At 47.3% G+C, this 18,571-nt stretch overlaps 1 protein-coding gene across 1 annotated transcript in view; it reads left to right on the top strand.

Annotated features, from left to right (window-relative positions):
• Nucleotides 1-18,571, top strand: part of LOC119382816 (carbonic anhydrase-related protein 10) — an 84,291-nt gene that overhangs the window by 33,519 nt on the left and 32,201 nt on the right. Inside the window, exon 2 of the mRNA XM_037650677.2 lies at nucleotides 3,465-3,512. Within this exon, the coding sequence (XP_037506605.1) occupies nucleotides 3,465-3,512 (48 nt within the window). The remainder of the gene's footprint in view (nucleotides 1-3,464; nucleotides 3,513-18,571) is intronic.

Below are 18,571 nucleotides of genomic sequence, written 5' to 3'. Positions count from 1 at the left end.
TGGCCGAGTGGCTGAATCGAGGGACGTGCCGACAAACAGAAAGACAGACAGAAAGACAGACCAAAATTTCTGCGTTTAAGTTCCCCAAGAAAGACTATCGTCTTTAAAAAAAGAAAAGCGGAGTCACTGTCGGATTATTTGCTTTCGGCTGTTCACTCCCTTTTCACAGAGCGCTCGGCTGCATTTATATCGCTCAGAGAGAAGCAGCTCGTACGTATACGCCCTTTCCTCCTCCGGTTGTCCCAGTACCGGAAGAAGAGTCGCAGGAGATAAAATGCGGGCGCCCTCTCTTCTACCTTCCTATATATACAACGCCAGAGAGCCGTTCGCCCAACTATCTCCTTTTTCTTGTCTGTACCGAACCACTACTGGCACCTTTGGTGAGAGACTGCCTGGGGGGCTGTCTGGCACCCTGTCCACATAAAGTGCGCCAACCGACGCCACTGGAGAGGCACACGGAAGCGTGACACGTTCCGCCGCGTCAGCTTCTGTCTCGCTCCTCCGAGGCACCTCTCCCAGTGCACACTGCGTCCTCAACTCTGCCGCTGCTATGCCCCACCCTTACCCATCTCTCCCCTTCATCTCTCTCTCTCTCTAAACTCATGCTCTCTAGCTACGGGTCGCTATAAAACATCACTTCCTCCGCGTTTCCTGCTTTCGTTTCTCCAGTTTGTCGCAATAAGCACCTGCTGTCCGTCATTTCTTTGTCCCTATAGTTTGATTATTTTTTTTGCGTACCCGTTCTTTTCCGGCACCGAATAAATTTTTCGGCATTGCCTAAATTGTTTCGCTGTCGTCCGCGCGCACGAGCAAGGTCCCGCCGATATGGGCGACCTCCTTTTCGTGTTTGTTTATGGGCGGCTATTTAGAAAGAGAGCACACTTTTTCGGGTCCCGCCGCCGTGTCAGGCACATTCTCTACGACACGGCGTAACATGGTGGCACTTTCCCGGAATACGTGGAGCAAGCTCCGTTGTTCATTGTTAGAATAACTTTCTTTTTTCCTAATGACGTAACAGGAATTTTTGCTTGTCCAAGCGTTCGCACCCGAAGACATTAATTACCTGTCTGGGAATGTAAGGCGTAAAGAAAGAAGAGTCGACTTGCAAATATAACGCCTTATACGTCGACTTCGTGAGTGGCAGGTCCCGAAAGAAGACAGGGCGCGCGCACATACCGCGTACTTCTTTACGTATACAGTCGACCTCAAAAGTTACGAGACCGCTAGGTCTGAGAAAACCTTGAATTTCCCAGCAATTTGTGTGGATATTAGGTCGAACTACACAGTACACCTTGTTAGCGTGCTTTAGAACAGGCCGGGATTCTAAATCCAACTCTGCATGCCGAAAGAGCGCGAATACTAAGCTTTTTTCTCGTGTCTCGTGGTCTCTAAACTTTTGCCACTGATTGTACATTGTTTTCGCGGGCTGTGGCGGCAAAGTACGCCTTTTAAGGATTCATCCGTTTCTAAAGTAATATTAGTTGCGTCGAATACATCTGGTAGAGTGTAAGCGTTATGGAGGCCTACCAGAAACAGAAATATGATGAAGCCGCCTCTGTGCCACCGATTCTTCACAACAACTCAAGCTAACGTGGACCAAACATGGACCATATGCGGTCGCTGTTCCAAAAAAAATTACACCATCTCCCGCTAAAGGGGACCATGAGGCGATGCGAAGCCGGAGCACTTGCACGATCGCGTTCCGTTGGCGTTCGTTGGGCATGCTACAAGAGGGACGCTACGCGCGTCGTATCTTCCATCTAGCCTGGCCGTTAATTCTCACAGGGCGAGCGGGGAACGCGGTCGATAGGCGGGCGAGAGGGGGGGTAGCGTGGGAGAGGAGAGAGAAGCGGAGGGGACGCGCATGCGCTCGAGCTCATCGCGGCGTTGCGCAGGAGAGAATTTCGGCATGTCTAGCCCGCGTTTCAGAGGAAGAGTGGAAAGGGAAAGTAGAGAGGGGAAGGGGAGAGGGAAAGCGGAGAGGGGAGGGGAGAGGGTGAGTGGAGAAGAGGTGTGTGGAGAGGGTATGCGCATGCGCAGTGAGGGTGGTCACGCCGCACACCACCACCACCACCACCACCACCGGATTGAGCTCCGCCTTAAGATACTTCGCATCTAAAATACTGAACACTGTGCTTACAGCCTCGGAAACGATGAAAGACAAATTCATGTAGAACCACAGTACGGCGAGGACTTTTGCTCGGAATTGAGCGAACACTGCAAATAGACATACAAGTTGTCGTAGCGGTTTTTTTTTTTTTTGCGTATAGAGGCGTCCGTCAAATACAATGCAAATAAGTTTGTGAAGTTCGTCGAGACGCCTGCAAACACGCACGTATTTTGATTCGTAAAACCGAACTGGTGGTAACTATTTCCCGCATTTTTTTTCTTCTTTGCGGCCCTTGCTTCAGCAGACGGTCTCAACTCTACCAGAAATGTTCGGTAAAGCATTCGCAAATTTGACCTGGCTGTACGACCTTTTGAAGGGAATCAGTCCTTAAAGAAAAAATAATGTCCACAGGATCCCTTTTAGGATCTCTTTCGTGAAGTTCAGGCGCGTATAGCTTAGGTGCACCTACACTATCTAGCCTGCAAAAAAAATTGAGACCACGTGAAGGTTGTGAACACTCGACAAAAAACTTGCTTGTAGCGTGTAACACAATGAATACATCTGAAACGCATCAAGTTTTGGCTGCAAAAAGCAAGTTGGAATGCGTAGTTTCTTCCATAGCTTCGGCGGAAATGCAGTACATGAAGGAGGAACTAGTTATTTGGGCGTGCAAATCAGGAAATGATAGAATCAGGAGAATGGCAACCTCAGTGCTGGATCAATCGCACGCACTATAGAAGAAAAAAGATTGTCTGCGCTGTTCTTGGGAAACACACTTTTTTCTTAATAACAGACGAAAAAAAATGAAACTTTTGATGGGTTTTAAAGATGAGAAATTACGTGCCAATATGCAGACGCAATGAATGACATATGAATCGAAGCACACATGCACACACTCACGACCGCGCAACAAATGCAAAGCGATAAATCTGAAATTAGTTAGATTTCTCGCAGTCAGCTGAGCCGTAGCAATTCGCCGAATTTCAATCAATCAATCAATCAACCAATCAATCAATCAATCAATCAATCAATCAATCAATCAACTCTATTTCATATGTTTCAGAAACAGACAGGAGCAGTGTGTCGAAAGACAGCTTGTCGAGTCCGCTGCCCCCATTACAAAGGTTCATACAGCCGGTTCCCGAAATCGTCGTTCCACTTTCTCCAAAAATCGCTCAGTGTTCAGTAATGTGGTACTAGAAATCTAATTTTTCGGCGAAATGACATTGCGCTGACACTGAGATAGTTGGTTACATTGGTTTAAAAGATCTTCCTCCTCTCGCTACCTCTCTCTCTTCTTCTCTGGAAACACGTTCGCTTATTGACGTACCACTTTTTTTTTATTGTATTCCAGGTGTTGCTGCAAATTGGGACGATTGGTGGACTTACGAAGGCATCTCAGGTGAGTTATACCTGGCGGTGATGAAAGTAGTTCCCGAGCGAAAAATGCGTCGCGTAACAAATATGGCATTGATATAGAAGAGAAAAAAGCGATGCGAGATGGCTCAACTTACTCGGCTTTCAATGTCCCGTTAAACTACATCTTCGCAAGAGGAGCAAGTTGAAATATTATGAGCTTTGCGGCTGTTCCTAAAACCTCTTTGGGCGCTAATTATGATGGACTGCGTGCAAATGTGTCAAACTTGCACAACATTATCGCAAGGCACTCGATGTTATATTTTAATAAATGGAGGCAATGCTTCTCGTGTACAAGTTTCAATAATTTATCGTAATTAGCGCGCAATTAAACATCTATATGTTATACATTCGATCGTTCTATATTTGCATAAAAAGATATTAGACTGAACATGCATGCGCAATTTTTTATTGTTTGTATTAATGTCGAGCAAATAAAATTTTCACTTTTGACGTGGCTACTGGAACGCGGCACGTTGGACGACCCGTAGAATATCGTACTACCCTCACCAATGTGGTCCTCTCCAGTCATACGCAGCACACGCAGGTCGTTCAATTCATCTCATGCGAAAATGTGTTTCTCTCTTTCTTGGCCACTGGTCCAAATAACTGGCAAGAAAAAGCTGCGTCCACACATGTGGACACTGCGCCTGAAGAGTATCGATAGCACCCTGTAGTGTTGCCCCTTCAAGCTTGAACTGGCACGAAATGTGTTGGACTGCCTTATCACGCGAGTCGACAGTTCTGTCTTACACTGTGTTCCAAGAGATTGTAGTCCCATGGCCAAGCCGGATTCGCTAATTACGTGTCTAATACCACGATTGACTGACGCTTTCCCTTACAAACACGCCTAAGGTAAGCACTCTAATTAATCTGAATACGGACATAGCTGTTAAAGACAAAATTTTGGTAATAACAGTACAGTTGAACCCTCCCCCCTAACCCCGAAAGCTTTCTTCACTTCGCGTGATTTTGCAGTGCCCCCGAGATCGGCCCACCTTTGAACAAGCGACGATGGCATGTGATAACATCATCGTGTGACGTTATGTTGTGTGTCGTTATAATGACATCATGACTACGTCACATATTTTGGTAACGTGTGACGTCATGATGATGCCATATGGTGACGTCACCACGTGATGATGATTTTTTGCATCACCCGTGTTGACGCCAGCGACGATGGTCACTTTTCGCGTTTGATGAGGCATCTGACGCTTTCGCCTTAAAAAAAAAAAGGTGGTTCTTACGAAAGTTGTAGGCTCTTTCACTTACCAAGTATTCACGGTGCTATACATGCAGACGGTGTTGCGAAAACTCGACCCACTCATTGTTGCAACATGGCTAGCGGGTTTTGGTCACGCTTGTTAAACTCGACCGAACCGCGGAGTCAACGAGGGAGGAAAAGGCAGCGAGTCGCCACCGCGCTGCAGGGGTGAGCGGTCCTCAACGACGAGGAGATGCGGCGTTGGTTGCCGGAAGCTTTTCGCCTGCAAATTAAAGGGTTCGCGGCTCTTTTATCCGGCCATGCGGAGAGGACGCTCCGCCTGCAGCTCTGCGGTGCACTGCATTCCACAGGAGTGGAAGTCGCATGGTATACTGGGGCTCTTGAAAAGGCTGTGGACATTTACATTTGAGGCAAAAACGAAAAGGAAATCGGAAAATAATTTTTTATAACAGAAGACGCCGCGCTTTGCTCTTTGATACCCGAACTGTCTGGCCGAGGACTGTAACATATTCGAGGAACTACTGGAACTATGATGTTCCTACTGCAACCAGGCGTTCAGAAACTACCCAGCACGCTCTAGTGGAATGCCATGATATTCACGCCAGCCAAACCCGCGGAAGGCATGCATCTGTCACAGACGCTGGGATTCAAATCGGGTGGAAGTATTAACTGGTCAGCGACTGGGGTAAGAAAGAGACGCTCAGGGTATTGGTATGGAAATAAGCAGGGAAGAGATTGATGCAAATGGAGTCGCTGCAGTTGTACGTACCAGTACATCATTCAAATAGGAGCTTGAGGAAAGAAAGAAGAAGAGATACCCAAAATGCTGGATATTGGCAGGTGAAATAACACGTGAATGTAAGAAACCTGCTGGGCGACTGCTTGCCAGAGCCTCGTTTCAAAGGGGATGCCAATAAAAATTATAATCATCAACAAACATCATCAGTTCAAGAGACGAGACGGCTTCGGTGGACTTGGCGTATACCACCAGCACTTGACGTGTCTAAAAAAATAGCTCATCTTGTTTACAGGAAAGACGACGACTTTTAAGGGCTCGTTTCTTAGTTAGACACAATATTAATAAGAACTAACGGACAATATAGCCAAAGAAAGTATTGGGGATTCTTTGGCATTATTGTCTGTTAGTTCTCATTAATATTATGTCTAACTAAGAAACGAGCCCTTAAATGTCGTCGTCTTTCCTTCATTCATAGCGAGGGTCTCGTTCTGGCAGACTTGATGACTTCAGGTAGTGTGCGAGGGATTATTGGTAAGCTGCCAGCTCGTAAAAAGATCACGTGCTACGTGACGCCAACAGGCGGAAAAAGAGTGTTCCACACTCGCCGCCATGGCTGCGACCAGGGTGCTGCGACTGGCGCTGACTAAGTCTCCTAGGTTTAAATGCACATATATACACCATAAAGCGGACGGAAGGATGACCGCCGCCGTAGCTCAGTGATAGAGCATCGGACGCGTTATTTGAAGGTCGCAGGTTATCTTTCCGTCCATTTTACTTTCTTCACACTTTATCCTAATTAAAACGAATAACATCCCCTATACTTTCTTTGGCATTATTGTCTGTTAGTTCTCATTAATATTTCATCTTGTTTACAGTGCGTGAACGTTGAATCAGCTGTGTTTTTCGAAACAATGCAGCAACTGACGCGCTCGCGTACTTGAGACCGGGACTTTTCCTCTGCTGTAACTTCAGCAAGTATACTTAAGCGCAGTAAGGGTCAGTCAACAGATAGCAACTGGAACTCTATCGTTAGCAGTTCCAATATTGCTCGTTAATGTCTACAGAAACGTTGACTGCTGCCATTGCGGCGGGTCCTTGACGTCATGACCGACGCGCCTTGCATCCAAAATTTCAAGCGTGTCGGGCATCCCTCGCTCGCCACCTTTTCGCTTCGCTCCTGCATGTTGCTCTTGCGCCGGCTGCTACAAAACACACACACACACACACACACACACACACACACACACACACACACACACACACACACACACACATAAAGGATGATCAGTGGTTTTCGAAGTCAACAGATGGAAGCGCGTCGCAGGCATGCGGCGTTGTAATGTGAATTCAGTCGCGAAAGTATTGAAGCATGCCATGTAAGTAACCTTAAAAGTAAGAAACGAAAGAAGGGGAACATTAAGAGCTCGTTTTTCTCTGCTAGGACACAACATTAACTTGAACCAACAGACAATAATGCCAAGGAAAGTATAGGGGATATTATTTGTAGTAATTATGGTGTAAATGTGAAGAAAGTAAAGGGGACGAAAAGATACCTTGCCGCCGGCAGGGACCGAACCTGCGACCTTCGAATAACGCTTACGATGCTCTACCACTGAGCTACGGCGGCGGTCGTCCTCCCGTCCATTTTATGGGGCATATATAAAAGTAAGGAAGTAGTTCAGACACTATGTGCAGGGCTAGCTAAGCAACGATGTCGTCGTCGATGACGACAACGACGAAGAAAGAAAGAAAGAAAGAAAGAAAGAAAGAAAGAAAGAAAGAAAGAAAGAAAGAAAGAAAGAAAGAAAGAAAGAAAGAAAGAAAGAAAGAAAGAAAGAAAGAAAGAAAGAAAGAAAGACGAGGGCGAGTGGGAAGATCAATTACGGGAAGCACGGCAACGCTGTTGCATGCAGCGCGGGCACGGGGTATAGGACAAGCATCGCCGTGAAATACAAGGCCGAAAGCAAGCGAATGCAGGGAGGTCGACTAGAGGCTCGTCCTCTTTGCTACCCTACGCTGGCGGCAAGAGTTTAAGCAGTCAAGATAAAGAAAGGGGAGGAAGGGATGGGGCATCCGTACGTGTCCCTTTGCAGGAGTAAGGGACGGCGTACGGCTGTCCCTTACGCCTGCAAAGAATCACCAAAGCGTATCAATGTCGGCCACAGTAGCAATCGTCATTTTGCGAGACTGGATAAGACTGCTCATCCACCAGGCATCCACTCGCGCCGTCTTATTTTTGAAGGCAAGCCTTCTTGGATTCCGTACCGTGCAAATGCGAGAAGTCGAATTCACTCTTTCAGGATAAGAGAAAGAGCCTAGCGAAGCAGTTGACGTAAGTTAACGCGTTCTCATTAAATTATGTGGGCGGGAAACCCGTCTTCTTTCCCTACCATGTCCTTCTCCGTAAACTCCGTATAAAAAACGATACGAAGTTTATTGGGACGAAAGGCGGAGAGATTCTCCAGGGAAGCGTGCCTTTGGCCTTCTACTATACGCGCTTGAGCGAAAAAAAAAATCGTATTATAGGATGACGGCTATTGTGTGAAATAATACCATAAGCTGTTGTGTGATGTGTGGCCGTAAACGTGCATAATTGCCCGGACAAAAAACATGAGAAGTCAAACACTATATGCACGAGCTATATATATATATATATATATATATATATATATATATATATATATATATATATACACACTCCACGTGAACATAACTATAACAAAAACCATGCGTATAAACACGAACTATTTTCATGCTGTCCGCGGAAGCGTCGAGGCGTCAACTTTGTATAGATTCAAGGTACAGGCGCTACACGCACGCATATATGCAATTAATATATGTACACACGTATATAACACCGTATAGCAAGGCTTGTATATCCGCAAACTTGTATGGACTCTAACCTTACCAGACAGGAGGAAATAGCTTGGATGACAAAGAGGGATACGTGATGTGATATAGTTAACGCCTAAGACAAATAAAAACGTTGGGCAGGCCATGTAATGCGGAGAACAGAAAGCCAATGTTGTTTTAGAGTTACAGAACGTGTACCAAAAGATGGCAAGATCAGCTGAGGGGCTCAAACATTAGATGAATGATGAAAATAGGAACGTTGTAGTCATAGGATGGAGTTTACTGACAGAGTACACAGGTAGTTAGTTGGAGGTCGATGGCAGAATGCTTTAACCTGCTGCGGAAGGAAACTAGGCTGATTATACACTAACTAGCTACTTGGGTGTGCATGCGTTACTTTTGATGCGCCAAGAACAAGCGACAAGGAAGAGGGGAAACAAGGTTTTGCGCTAAACACTGTAACGAACACGCCGAGTACCTTAACAATGACACTGGCAGTGTATTGAAAGTTAACGAGGTTACATTGACAGACAGGGAGAAAGTTATTTAGCTGCGGGCGCGAGAGCTTTCGAGTCATTGCAAAAAACATGATCGCATGGTATTCTCAGCCGTAGAAGGACTTGTAACACAGAGTGCATAAAACCGGTGCAATGAAGGCTCAAAAGCACCTCGTGAAGTCTGCGCTACAGAAGTGTGGTTTGCGTGCATTTATTAATAAGAAGCATTCTAGAGGGTGAAAACTGTTTGAGAAGCAGTATTTTACGCTGCATTAAGCGGGATCATTTTCCGTGCTAGAATTGAAAAAAAGCTTAGTGATGTGACGTATGACATAGGAACTACCATATAAAACTATAGCGCCTACGAAACATGCACTTCTGCAATAATGAATTATGAAAAAAAGGCATATAGTTAGTGTCAAACCTATATACTCTATTTCCTCGCATAGCACCAATATTGACTAATATCGGCTAACTGTTGGCTTGTGGGCTGTCGGTTCTCATAACAGTGTAATATTACAATACGTATGTACTACTATGTCTCTGCCACATACCATCAAATACCTAGCCAATGACCCCAGTTTCTATTACAGAAACTGGCTTCAAATATTTGCAGTATGCTGCAACTTGGCGTTCACTTCTTCTCACCACAGCCGCCTACCGACGATCAAGGACTTGTTGCATACCGCGGTAGCTATTTGATTGGAAACGAGAAGTAATATATAGAACAGATAACAAAAAAAGAAAATATGTAAGCGTTACAAAGAGGTAGCTAATGTTAACACACAAAAACGCACGTTAAGTAAAGTCCAGTCGTCATTTGAAGCTCAAGAGAACTTTTCTGCCCTTGTGCACGTGAGAATGCGTGTAAAAAGGACCACGAATCTGGGCCCGTATTCATGAAGACGTCTTAAGCTAAAAACTTTCGTGAGAAAATTTTTCAACCAATCACGATGCAAGACATGTCATTAACGAAGCCGGTGGACCAATGGGAAAACGCACTCGCGAAAAAGAAGTTTTGTGAATTCGGCCCCTGTTCCTCCAAGAGTGGCCTTATATCCATGCGGCGATGCCTAGCTTCCAGAACACGTCGTTAAGTATCGAGGTGACACAGAATGTGTGAACTTCAGCAATCCCTTCAACTATCGAAACCACTTAGTGCGACGGTAGAAGTCTCTCGCAACAGACACGGGCATCTTCTCGGGGACAATTTCCTTGTTATAAATACAACAATTCTTACACAACGCCATCTGTATCGGTTGCAGTTTCGCCCGCCGGGGCACTCCAAAATTAATGAAGGGGCGCCACCGTTCTCATAGTCTGCGTGGCGCATAAAAAACCACGCGCGAAATTGCTAACTCCAAAGCTGCGCGAATCACCCATCAGCTGTCGAGGCTGGTTATCTACAACAACTCCGATTCCCTCGGAGCAATATTTATCGACGTTTCCCAGTGCGTTACAGATAATAACGGCAGAACGGGACACTCAATTCGCAGTTTGTGCGTGTGTGTACGGCCCCCTCCTCAAGTCATGGAATAATATTTTATCAGGCATTTCCTTCCTGCAAGGGTTACAATTTAATTACTTCGTATACCATTCACAATTCAATGTCAGTAACAAGAGCGATCTTTCACGCCAGAACTGGCGCTGTTTGATGTCAGATTCTGTTTCGAGCAATCGATTTTCCCAAATCAGGTTGAACGGAAATCATTTTCTTTTCTTGTTAATCAGTTGATCTGAAATGACACGCGCGTACCCCAGCCGTACACAGGCAGATCGTTGCAATTACCACGTCAGACCATCATGTTCATGGTATTGACAGTGGTTCTTCTCGTCTCTAATGCATCACAATATAAAGGAATCTGCGGACGCCATTGAGCTCTCTCCTGAACGCTTAAATATTTAAAGAGGACTTCCTGAGAGTCCGGGCTCAAGTGCCTCTTGAATCATGTTTTAAACCGCATGCGTAGCTGCAGTCCGTATCAGCCGATGAAAACAAAAACAAAAAAAAATCGCGTGAACGCACTTTGCAAAGGCTGCGCGTACTTCTCGCAATAAAATTAAGTTCACAAAATGACTTCAAGTATGCAGTCAGCATAAATTATAGCGCGCGCCTTGAAGCATTAATTTAATGTGCCACATTTTTGTAGAAGCTTCGGAAATGGCGAATCCAACGTTATCGAGGTTTGCCGTGTGTCGTACACATGGCAAACCTCGCCTTTCCGACCCAGCCTTTCGCGACTTGGCGCAAGGTGCGCTCATTTTTTCTTTTCCTCCCCTTCCCCCTCCCCCCGTGCAGGGTAGCAAACCGGGTGCAACCTGGTTAGCCTCCCTGCATTTCCTTTGCCTTTCTCTCTCTCTCTCAGTTCAATGATTGAGTTGTCTACCAAAATTTGTTGAAGCTCCCCATTGCGAAACGCAGTATACGTATATACGGCAATGTGCGGCACTGCCCCGCTGGTGTGGCAATGGGCAGCCGGCCGCTCCACGTGGTCACTCATCGACGAGAGGAACGCTCCGCTCCGTCGGCCACGAGCGGCAAGGGACGTCGTGAAGCGCATGAAAAATGCACGCGCTCCGATGCGAAGGAAGGGACTCTCCTTCCCCCCACCTCCCCCCCCCCCACTCGACCCGCCAGAAAGACCAGAGCAGAGCGCCCATAATCCGATAATGGGGGCGGCCCGCTGCCGCTCCGAAATGAAAAAAATGGGCGGACCCAAATTGCAGGCCGCCGCCACGTTGATTAAGCGCCGCCGGCCGCGCCGCACGCCACGAGAGAAGATCCCCCACGGCTCCTTCCTACCTCCCCTACAGCGCGAGTGAAAACGACTTCGGCGTGCGCCGAAAGTCTTGCGACCCCTCCGCCACCCCCCCCCCCTCCGATGCTCACGACGACGTCTCCATCGTAGGAAGGGGAAGGGGGGGGAGGCGCCGATCTCGCGGACGCCACGTGATAGTTTGCAGAGTGTATAGACTCCCACTTGCGTCACGGGGTTCTGAAAACTGGGGGCAAGCGGGGGGCCTTTGACCCGCTTGTGCTGCAAACGACGTCGAAAGCGGCAATGATAGAGGTGTATCTATCGTTCGTCGAACTTTTGCGACGTTGGGCGATCATAAACGCAGTACGAGTCGCCTTCGATTGTGCGGATGGATGGAAGGAACTTTATTTGGTCGGGTTGCAACTCCCAAATGATGAAGAAGAGTACTGCAGGAGAGACTCGGGTCCTATACTTCCTCCTCCTTTCTATTGCGCCGTTGGCTTCTCTGCTGCTAGCTTCGTTTATATCCTTTCACCTCGGAGTGTATAAGTTGCAGAGTGTTTCGTCGATCATTCATTTTAACGAGTGCTAAAAAGGTCCTACAGAGTGTCCTCTAGACAAAGTATTTGTCATTATGACGTATTCAGACCAAGCAAAGCTCCTCAGTGGACATGGTGCACACGCTACAGGCACCTAAGGTGGTAATTCCGCAAAATTCGCCAAAAAAAACGCCCCTCTTTCACACTGTGTATCCTCAGAAGACATGAATGAAATGTACTTTAACAAGCATTGCTGGCTAAATAAATTAATACAGCCGAGGAAGAGAGAAAAATATAAGAAGCTGGAAAGCCTGACACAATTACATGAGGTATGACCAGCTTCAGCTTAAAATGGTTTCTGTGGCTTTCAATGCTTGCCGTTGCAGCGTCAGTGCAGTAGCTCAGAGGTCAAATTTCTTAGGCACGCTACTCTATAAACCACTCTACTGATCCTGATACCCAGTGAAACGCTGTACTGGTTCAAGGCTTCATTAATACTTCTTCTTGGGCGAGTTGGTTCATATTGTAGATTAAGGGGGTAACAGCGCGAACACACACCCACAAGAGAGACGACACGGACACAAAAGCGCTGACTGACAACTGGTTTTAATGGCAGAATGATACACCTTATATATGCCAAAGTGAAGCATGAAAAAGAAAAAGAAATAGAGGGATGGATAACAAAGATTAACAACCCGCAGCGCCAACAACGCAAAACAGCCAACCAAAGAAAACCGCAGGAAAACGTGACCTAAGACCCGACAGCCGCATCTAGAAGATAAAACACAGTCAAGGAGGGCAAGAGATGGGGCGCTAACACACTTGTTATCAAGTTCCTTAATATGATAGGCTTCTAAACTGACACGTGTTAAATTGAAAGTGTATGTTTCTGGATTCAGTTATTCACGTCTCTGTGATGCGCCGGAAAGTAAAGAACATTCTTTTAATAGCTACAAGGATGCCATCTAATTTCGAGATTTTCGTCAAAGGACATTAAGAGGAAACGTATTGACCGATATCCTCGTACCTAATACATTATCTCATGTTATCTAGGTGTGCCTCTTGGAATGATGTTCCTCGTGTGTTTACAAAGTTTATAGAAGACTAGCTTGTTAGATCAGAATGCTAAACCAGTTGCACTTTCGCAGCAGCAATTCATTAAAATAATTTTACAACTGAAGTACTTCTCACGACGAAAGAGACTTGCCGTCGGACAGGTATCCACTGTTCACGAAGTCTATCTGCTTGGCTCCTTTTAGAAGACTTTTGACTGCGTTATTTATCCCGCGCAGTATTTTCTTCGTCGCATGCAGACGGGAGCGTGGCTTTTTTGACCACCGTAACATGTACTTTGTTCATATGTTTTAATATTTCTAATAAATAGTTAGACTCTCTGATTGGCAATCTTAGGTTCAGAGTTGGAATCTTTGAGGTGCACTTTAACGTATTTTTGTTCTTCATAATTCTTTCAAAGCACTTTGGGATTGCAGCGCTGTACACTGGCCGCATCGGCAGATGTCAATTTCACTAAGAAAGCGAGTCCATAGCAGCTATCGCTACAGAAAGAACGTGCAAACACTCGCCGCTGAGGAATAAAGCTGCATAAATGAGATTATGCCTAGCACGGAAGTTGGGAATCCGCTCTTCTTACTGGCTTCGAACGATTTCTGGCTTACTTCCTTTGCAACTCTATGCAGTATTACTCACGCTGTAAACCACGGCGCAATATAATAGTTCTTATAATACACGGCGGAATCACAACACTACTACCGAACCACTGCCGGATGGTGCCAGGAATTGGTATTTCTGCACTGAACACCGCACTGACGTTAAGCGTGTGGGAGAGGGAAGTAGGCGAGTGAAACACCGTGTTCATCGATGGTCGCACGTGTGACAGCGTGCAAGACCCGCAGCTCTTGTGGGCGCTTCGTTCAGGGGTTCGTTTTGTCGCTCTGAGCTCGACCTTAACTTCTGAGAGTGAATGGTGTGTTTGTATATTGTGCGTCTGCGGGTAGTGGTCATTATCTCTGTCGCCTGTCGTCTCAAGAGTAAGTGACGTTATCATGTTTACTCACTTATTTTGTACTTATTAGTTGTTGTTTTAGATGCGAAGCAGCTTTTGCTCGGGGCTGTGTCCGTCGTCGGCGGTGGCGTCCGCGCTCCACTGCGCATGCGCCTGCTCTCTCTCCCCCACTCTCCTCCTTTACGCAGATGTTCGGTCGCCTTCTCTCCTGTCCTCCCCCGCGCTGCAGCCGTGGCGCGGCCCTACTCGCTTTTCTCGAGGATGCCGGCCTAGTCGAACGAATTTTCTAGCCGCTCACCACGGTGACTCGGACACCCGTTCTCCTGCCCTCACCTTTTTTTTTCTTTTTTTTTCTTTTTTTTCACTCATACCTTTCTTTTTCTTCTTTTACCATCTCTTTTCACTCTCGCTGTCCCTTCAATCCCCAGTCCCCCGTGAGTGTACCGGTTGAGGTGTCCTCACTTGAGAGACAGTTATCGTGCACTCTACACTCAATTTTCATTTCCTTCTTCCTCTTAAGAATCACCCCCTCCCCTCTCCTCCCACATGAAGCGCGAGAAAGACGGTACGATTTCCCATGCGATGCGACGGCCGACACGGCGGTGGGGGAGAGGGAATGGTGGCTGTCCGATGCTGTGAAAGGTCACCATTCCGGTTTCCCCACCACCGTGTCAGACGTCGCATCGCATGGAAAATCGTACCGTCTGTCTCGGCCTTGATGCAGCCGCGCCGCAGCCAAATACAGCCTGTAAACCACTCTCTCCTCTCCCTCCCCCATTTCATGTGTATATCAGCGCGTGCGCTCGGTCGGCTTCCGTCATTCTCGCTTCCCTCCCGTTCAGATGAGTTGTAACGTCAACGTCGGCGCTGCTCGTTCACTCGGCGCTAACGGAAAGCAACGCACAAACACAACGTAATGATAACACAAACACTAAATACCAACCTCACACACTAACGGAAACGCTGAGTGAACGTAACGTAAACTTGGTGTGCGCCCCAAATGCTGCTTCGCATACCCTAAGGGTTCCCTTGAGTGGGAGATGGTGTAATTTTTTTATACCTTCCTCACCTGCCTTTCATCACATTCCCACTTCCTATGCCGAGTATCACGTTAGCAGTCATATGCATGCCAGCAAAAATCTGCATTTCAATTGTTCCTCCCTCCCTCCCTCCCTCCCAGTTTTTTTTTCTGCTCAATTTTGGTGGCTGTTCTGCGCCTGTTCTGTGATGTGACGTCTTTTCTTCTGAGAATGAGGATGGTTTTTACATACTTCATTTGTTGTCTCCTAGCAAAAGTAACCTAAGCAATACTCCAGCTGTCAAACTTCTCACGCTTCGCAGATGACAAATGACAAACTGCAGCAAAATTGACGACGACAACAACGACGGTGTTGATATCTACAAGGGTAACTACGGAGGGGGATCTCTGCAGCTCACGCTTAGGTTGTCGGCCTGATGTCCCCTTCACCCCGTCCAAAGGATAATAACGAGAATGATAAAAGAAGGAACCAAAGGTGTCGTTTTTCTACAATGCAGAAAGGAAATAACTGTGCTTACGCTAGTCTGGGCTGTCCGCGTTTTTCTTTCTCAAGAAAAGACGCGAGTTTTTTTTTTTTTTTTTTTTTGCACAATAAGCGAAATAAGCGTCGAAACATGACTTGCTAGCCGTTCACGTGCTAGCCGTTCACCCGGCAACATCCCAGGCGAATCAAAAGAAAAACAACATCACGATCCTCGTACGACAAAGTTCTGGCCGGAGCGAAAACTTGCCGTCAGCGCGGCTCCTCGGAGGAATATCATGAGTCGGCAGCAAATAGGGACCACCGGCAGCGCTGTGTACGGCCGACGACGCGTGGGCCTGTCGTCCATAAAACTGCAGGGGCAGCAGCGTGAGCGACATGTACACGGCCCGATTTGATACCGGCACTGCAGTACGGAGAGATAGACGAGTACAGGAAAAAAGGGGTAGGGAGAGAGAAGGGAAGCTGGGAAGTTGTGCGAAGGCACGCACAACGCGACAAGACGGTTGGCGCTCGCGCGAAGCGCCGAGCGCCAACGACGCACGGCCTCGCAAGAACCGGGACAGTGCCGGCGCTCGCTCTTGCAAGCTCCAGCTGACGCCTCTCTCTCGCTCGACCGGCTGCGCGCCCGAGTCCTTCGAAATTGGAAGGGACGACGCCAGCCGCTGCCGCCTCAATATCGGGGGGCTGCCGACGCTGCTGCTGTGCGCGAGCGCCGCACTCGCAATATCGCCGCGCGCGAGCGCTAAAGCAGCGCATCGCTCTCCGACGCGCGCTGGCTGTGCACCGGTTGCGCGCACCCGACTCCCGGACAGCGCTAACCCTCCTTTCTTGTTGCATCCCCCCCCCCCATCCCTTCCCTCCCTCCTCGTGGGAACCAGCCCGCGCGCGGCATGGTGATTTCCCGGCGGGGAGAGGCGTTAATGAGCGCACCCCCGCCGAGCTTGCTTGCTGGTCGCGTGCACTGATTGCTGCTGCATGCGCTCCCTTAGTTAATTTCTCCTGCCGCGTCTTTCTACCACCCTTAATCTCCGGCCACGCGGAATCAACGAAGATTCTGTCCCCGCGATGCCTGAAGCGCTATAGAAACAAGGCGCCCGGTCGTCTCTAACCGCCATCGACGTACGTAATCAACCGGCTGGTATAAGGCAGGCAGACAAGCGGCGTATTGTGGTCGCAGTCGCAGCCGTGTTTATGCGAGGCTTTGGGGAATCCCCCCGTGCATTGCGCCACGGTGACACGAGGCGACGTCATTCGTGTTGAAAGGCTGTACCTCCACCAATTAAACGTGAACGTACATGGGTTTAAAGGCACAGACTGTATGGAACAGAAGTCATTTCGTAATTGCCATGCGATAATTACGCATTCTGCGAATTTCGCGTTTGCTTGATGCGACCATCTTTCGAAGTCGTGTTCTGAAAGCCATCACCGTGAATTTAGAACAACGCTTACGGCAACAAATAAACAATCGGTAGTTTAAGAAGACGTGTCGTTTGTGGCATGCAGTCATTCAATTCTAGCGCCTTTAACGACAGTAACCCCGCCACGGTGGTTTAGTGGTTATGTCGCTCGACTGCTGACCCGAAGGTCGCGGGATCGAATTCCGGCCGCGGCGGCTGCATTTTCGATGGAGGCGAAAATGTTCGAGGTCCGTGTAATTAGATTTAGGTGCACGTTAAACAAACCCCAGGTGGTCGAAATTTCCGGAGCCTTCCACTACGGCGTCTCTCATAATCATATCGTGGTTGTGGGACGTTAAACCCCAGATATTATTATTATCTAGCGACAGTAGCGATGGCGACCAGCGCTTATCAGTAATGATAAAATATTGAAAATATATATTTATGAGGTCCAAACTAGAACATTGCAAGACTAGGCCGCGTAAGAAAAACAGATATGAAGACAACATTGACGAGAACACAATGAATTATGAAGCTGAAGACACTTACGTAACATGGCTGAGCGCACACGTCAAGATAGATAACACTGAGTCTGATATTTACGGTAGAGAAGTAGAAATAAAGCGGATTAAGATAATGAATTAGGTACAGGACAAGAAGAACGCAACTAATTAAAGACAGCACATCTATAAAAATATCGAACACCTCTTATTGAGGCAACAGCAGAAGTGAAAGAACGCAAAATCAGAAACTATAAAGGGAGGTCAACACGTGCGTAATGTGACGTTTTGCACTATTATATCTTAATTGCCGCGCATTGCGAAGCTCTCTTGATACCTTTGCTTGCGTTGTCTAGCAAGACTGAATGGCAGACTGTAATCAAGGCGTAAATGATAATTTTTTAAGGAATATTGTTATGGGCTGCCGCACGATATTCCTCCAGAGCTGCTCTAGTCATCCGCCAATGAAGAGATTTTGTACATTAGTAAACCACTGTTTTACCTATGTCATGCCTCATTTCGTAAGACATAGCAACTAGAGAAAATAGAAAATGTTCAAGACCGCGCAGCGTGCAGTGGAACGAAAAATGATAGGAGTAGCATTAAGAGATCGGAGGACGGCAGAACGGGTCAGGGAGCGAACAGTGCTAGCGGATATCCTATCGTTTACGTCAAGAGAAAGAAATTTACCTGAGCTGGCCACGTAATGCGTAGAACAGACAACCGGTGGACAGTAAGAGCAACGGAATGGTTACCAAGGGATGAGAAATGCAGTGGAGGGAGGCAAAGAGTTAGATGGGGTGACGAAATTAGGAAGTTCGCGGGGATAAAACGGAATCAGCCCGCACAGGATAGCGTAAAATGGTGGTCATTGGGAGAATCCTTCGTCCTGCAGACGAGAGAAACAGGCTGAGAATGGTCATGAAGACGATGGTGATGAGGTATAACATAGGTATGACGTAGGACCGTAAGCGCGAGGCCGAGCTGATA

This window comes from Rhipicephalus sanguineus, chromosome 2 (assembly GCF_013339695.2).
Source record: "Rhipicephalus sanguineus isolate Rsan-2018 chromosome 2, BIME_Rsan_1.4, whole genome shotgun sequence".
Lineage (NCBI taxonomy): Eukaryota > Metazoa > Arthropoda > Arachnida > Ixodida > Ixodidae > Rhipicephalus > Rhipicephalus sanguineus.
Note: the sequence above shows the minus strand (reverse complement) of the source record. Positions and strands in the feature narration are given on the sequence as shown.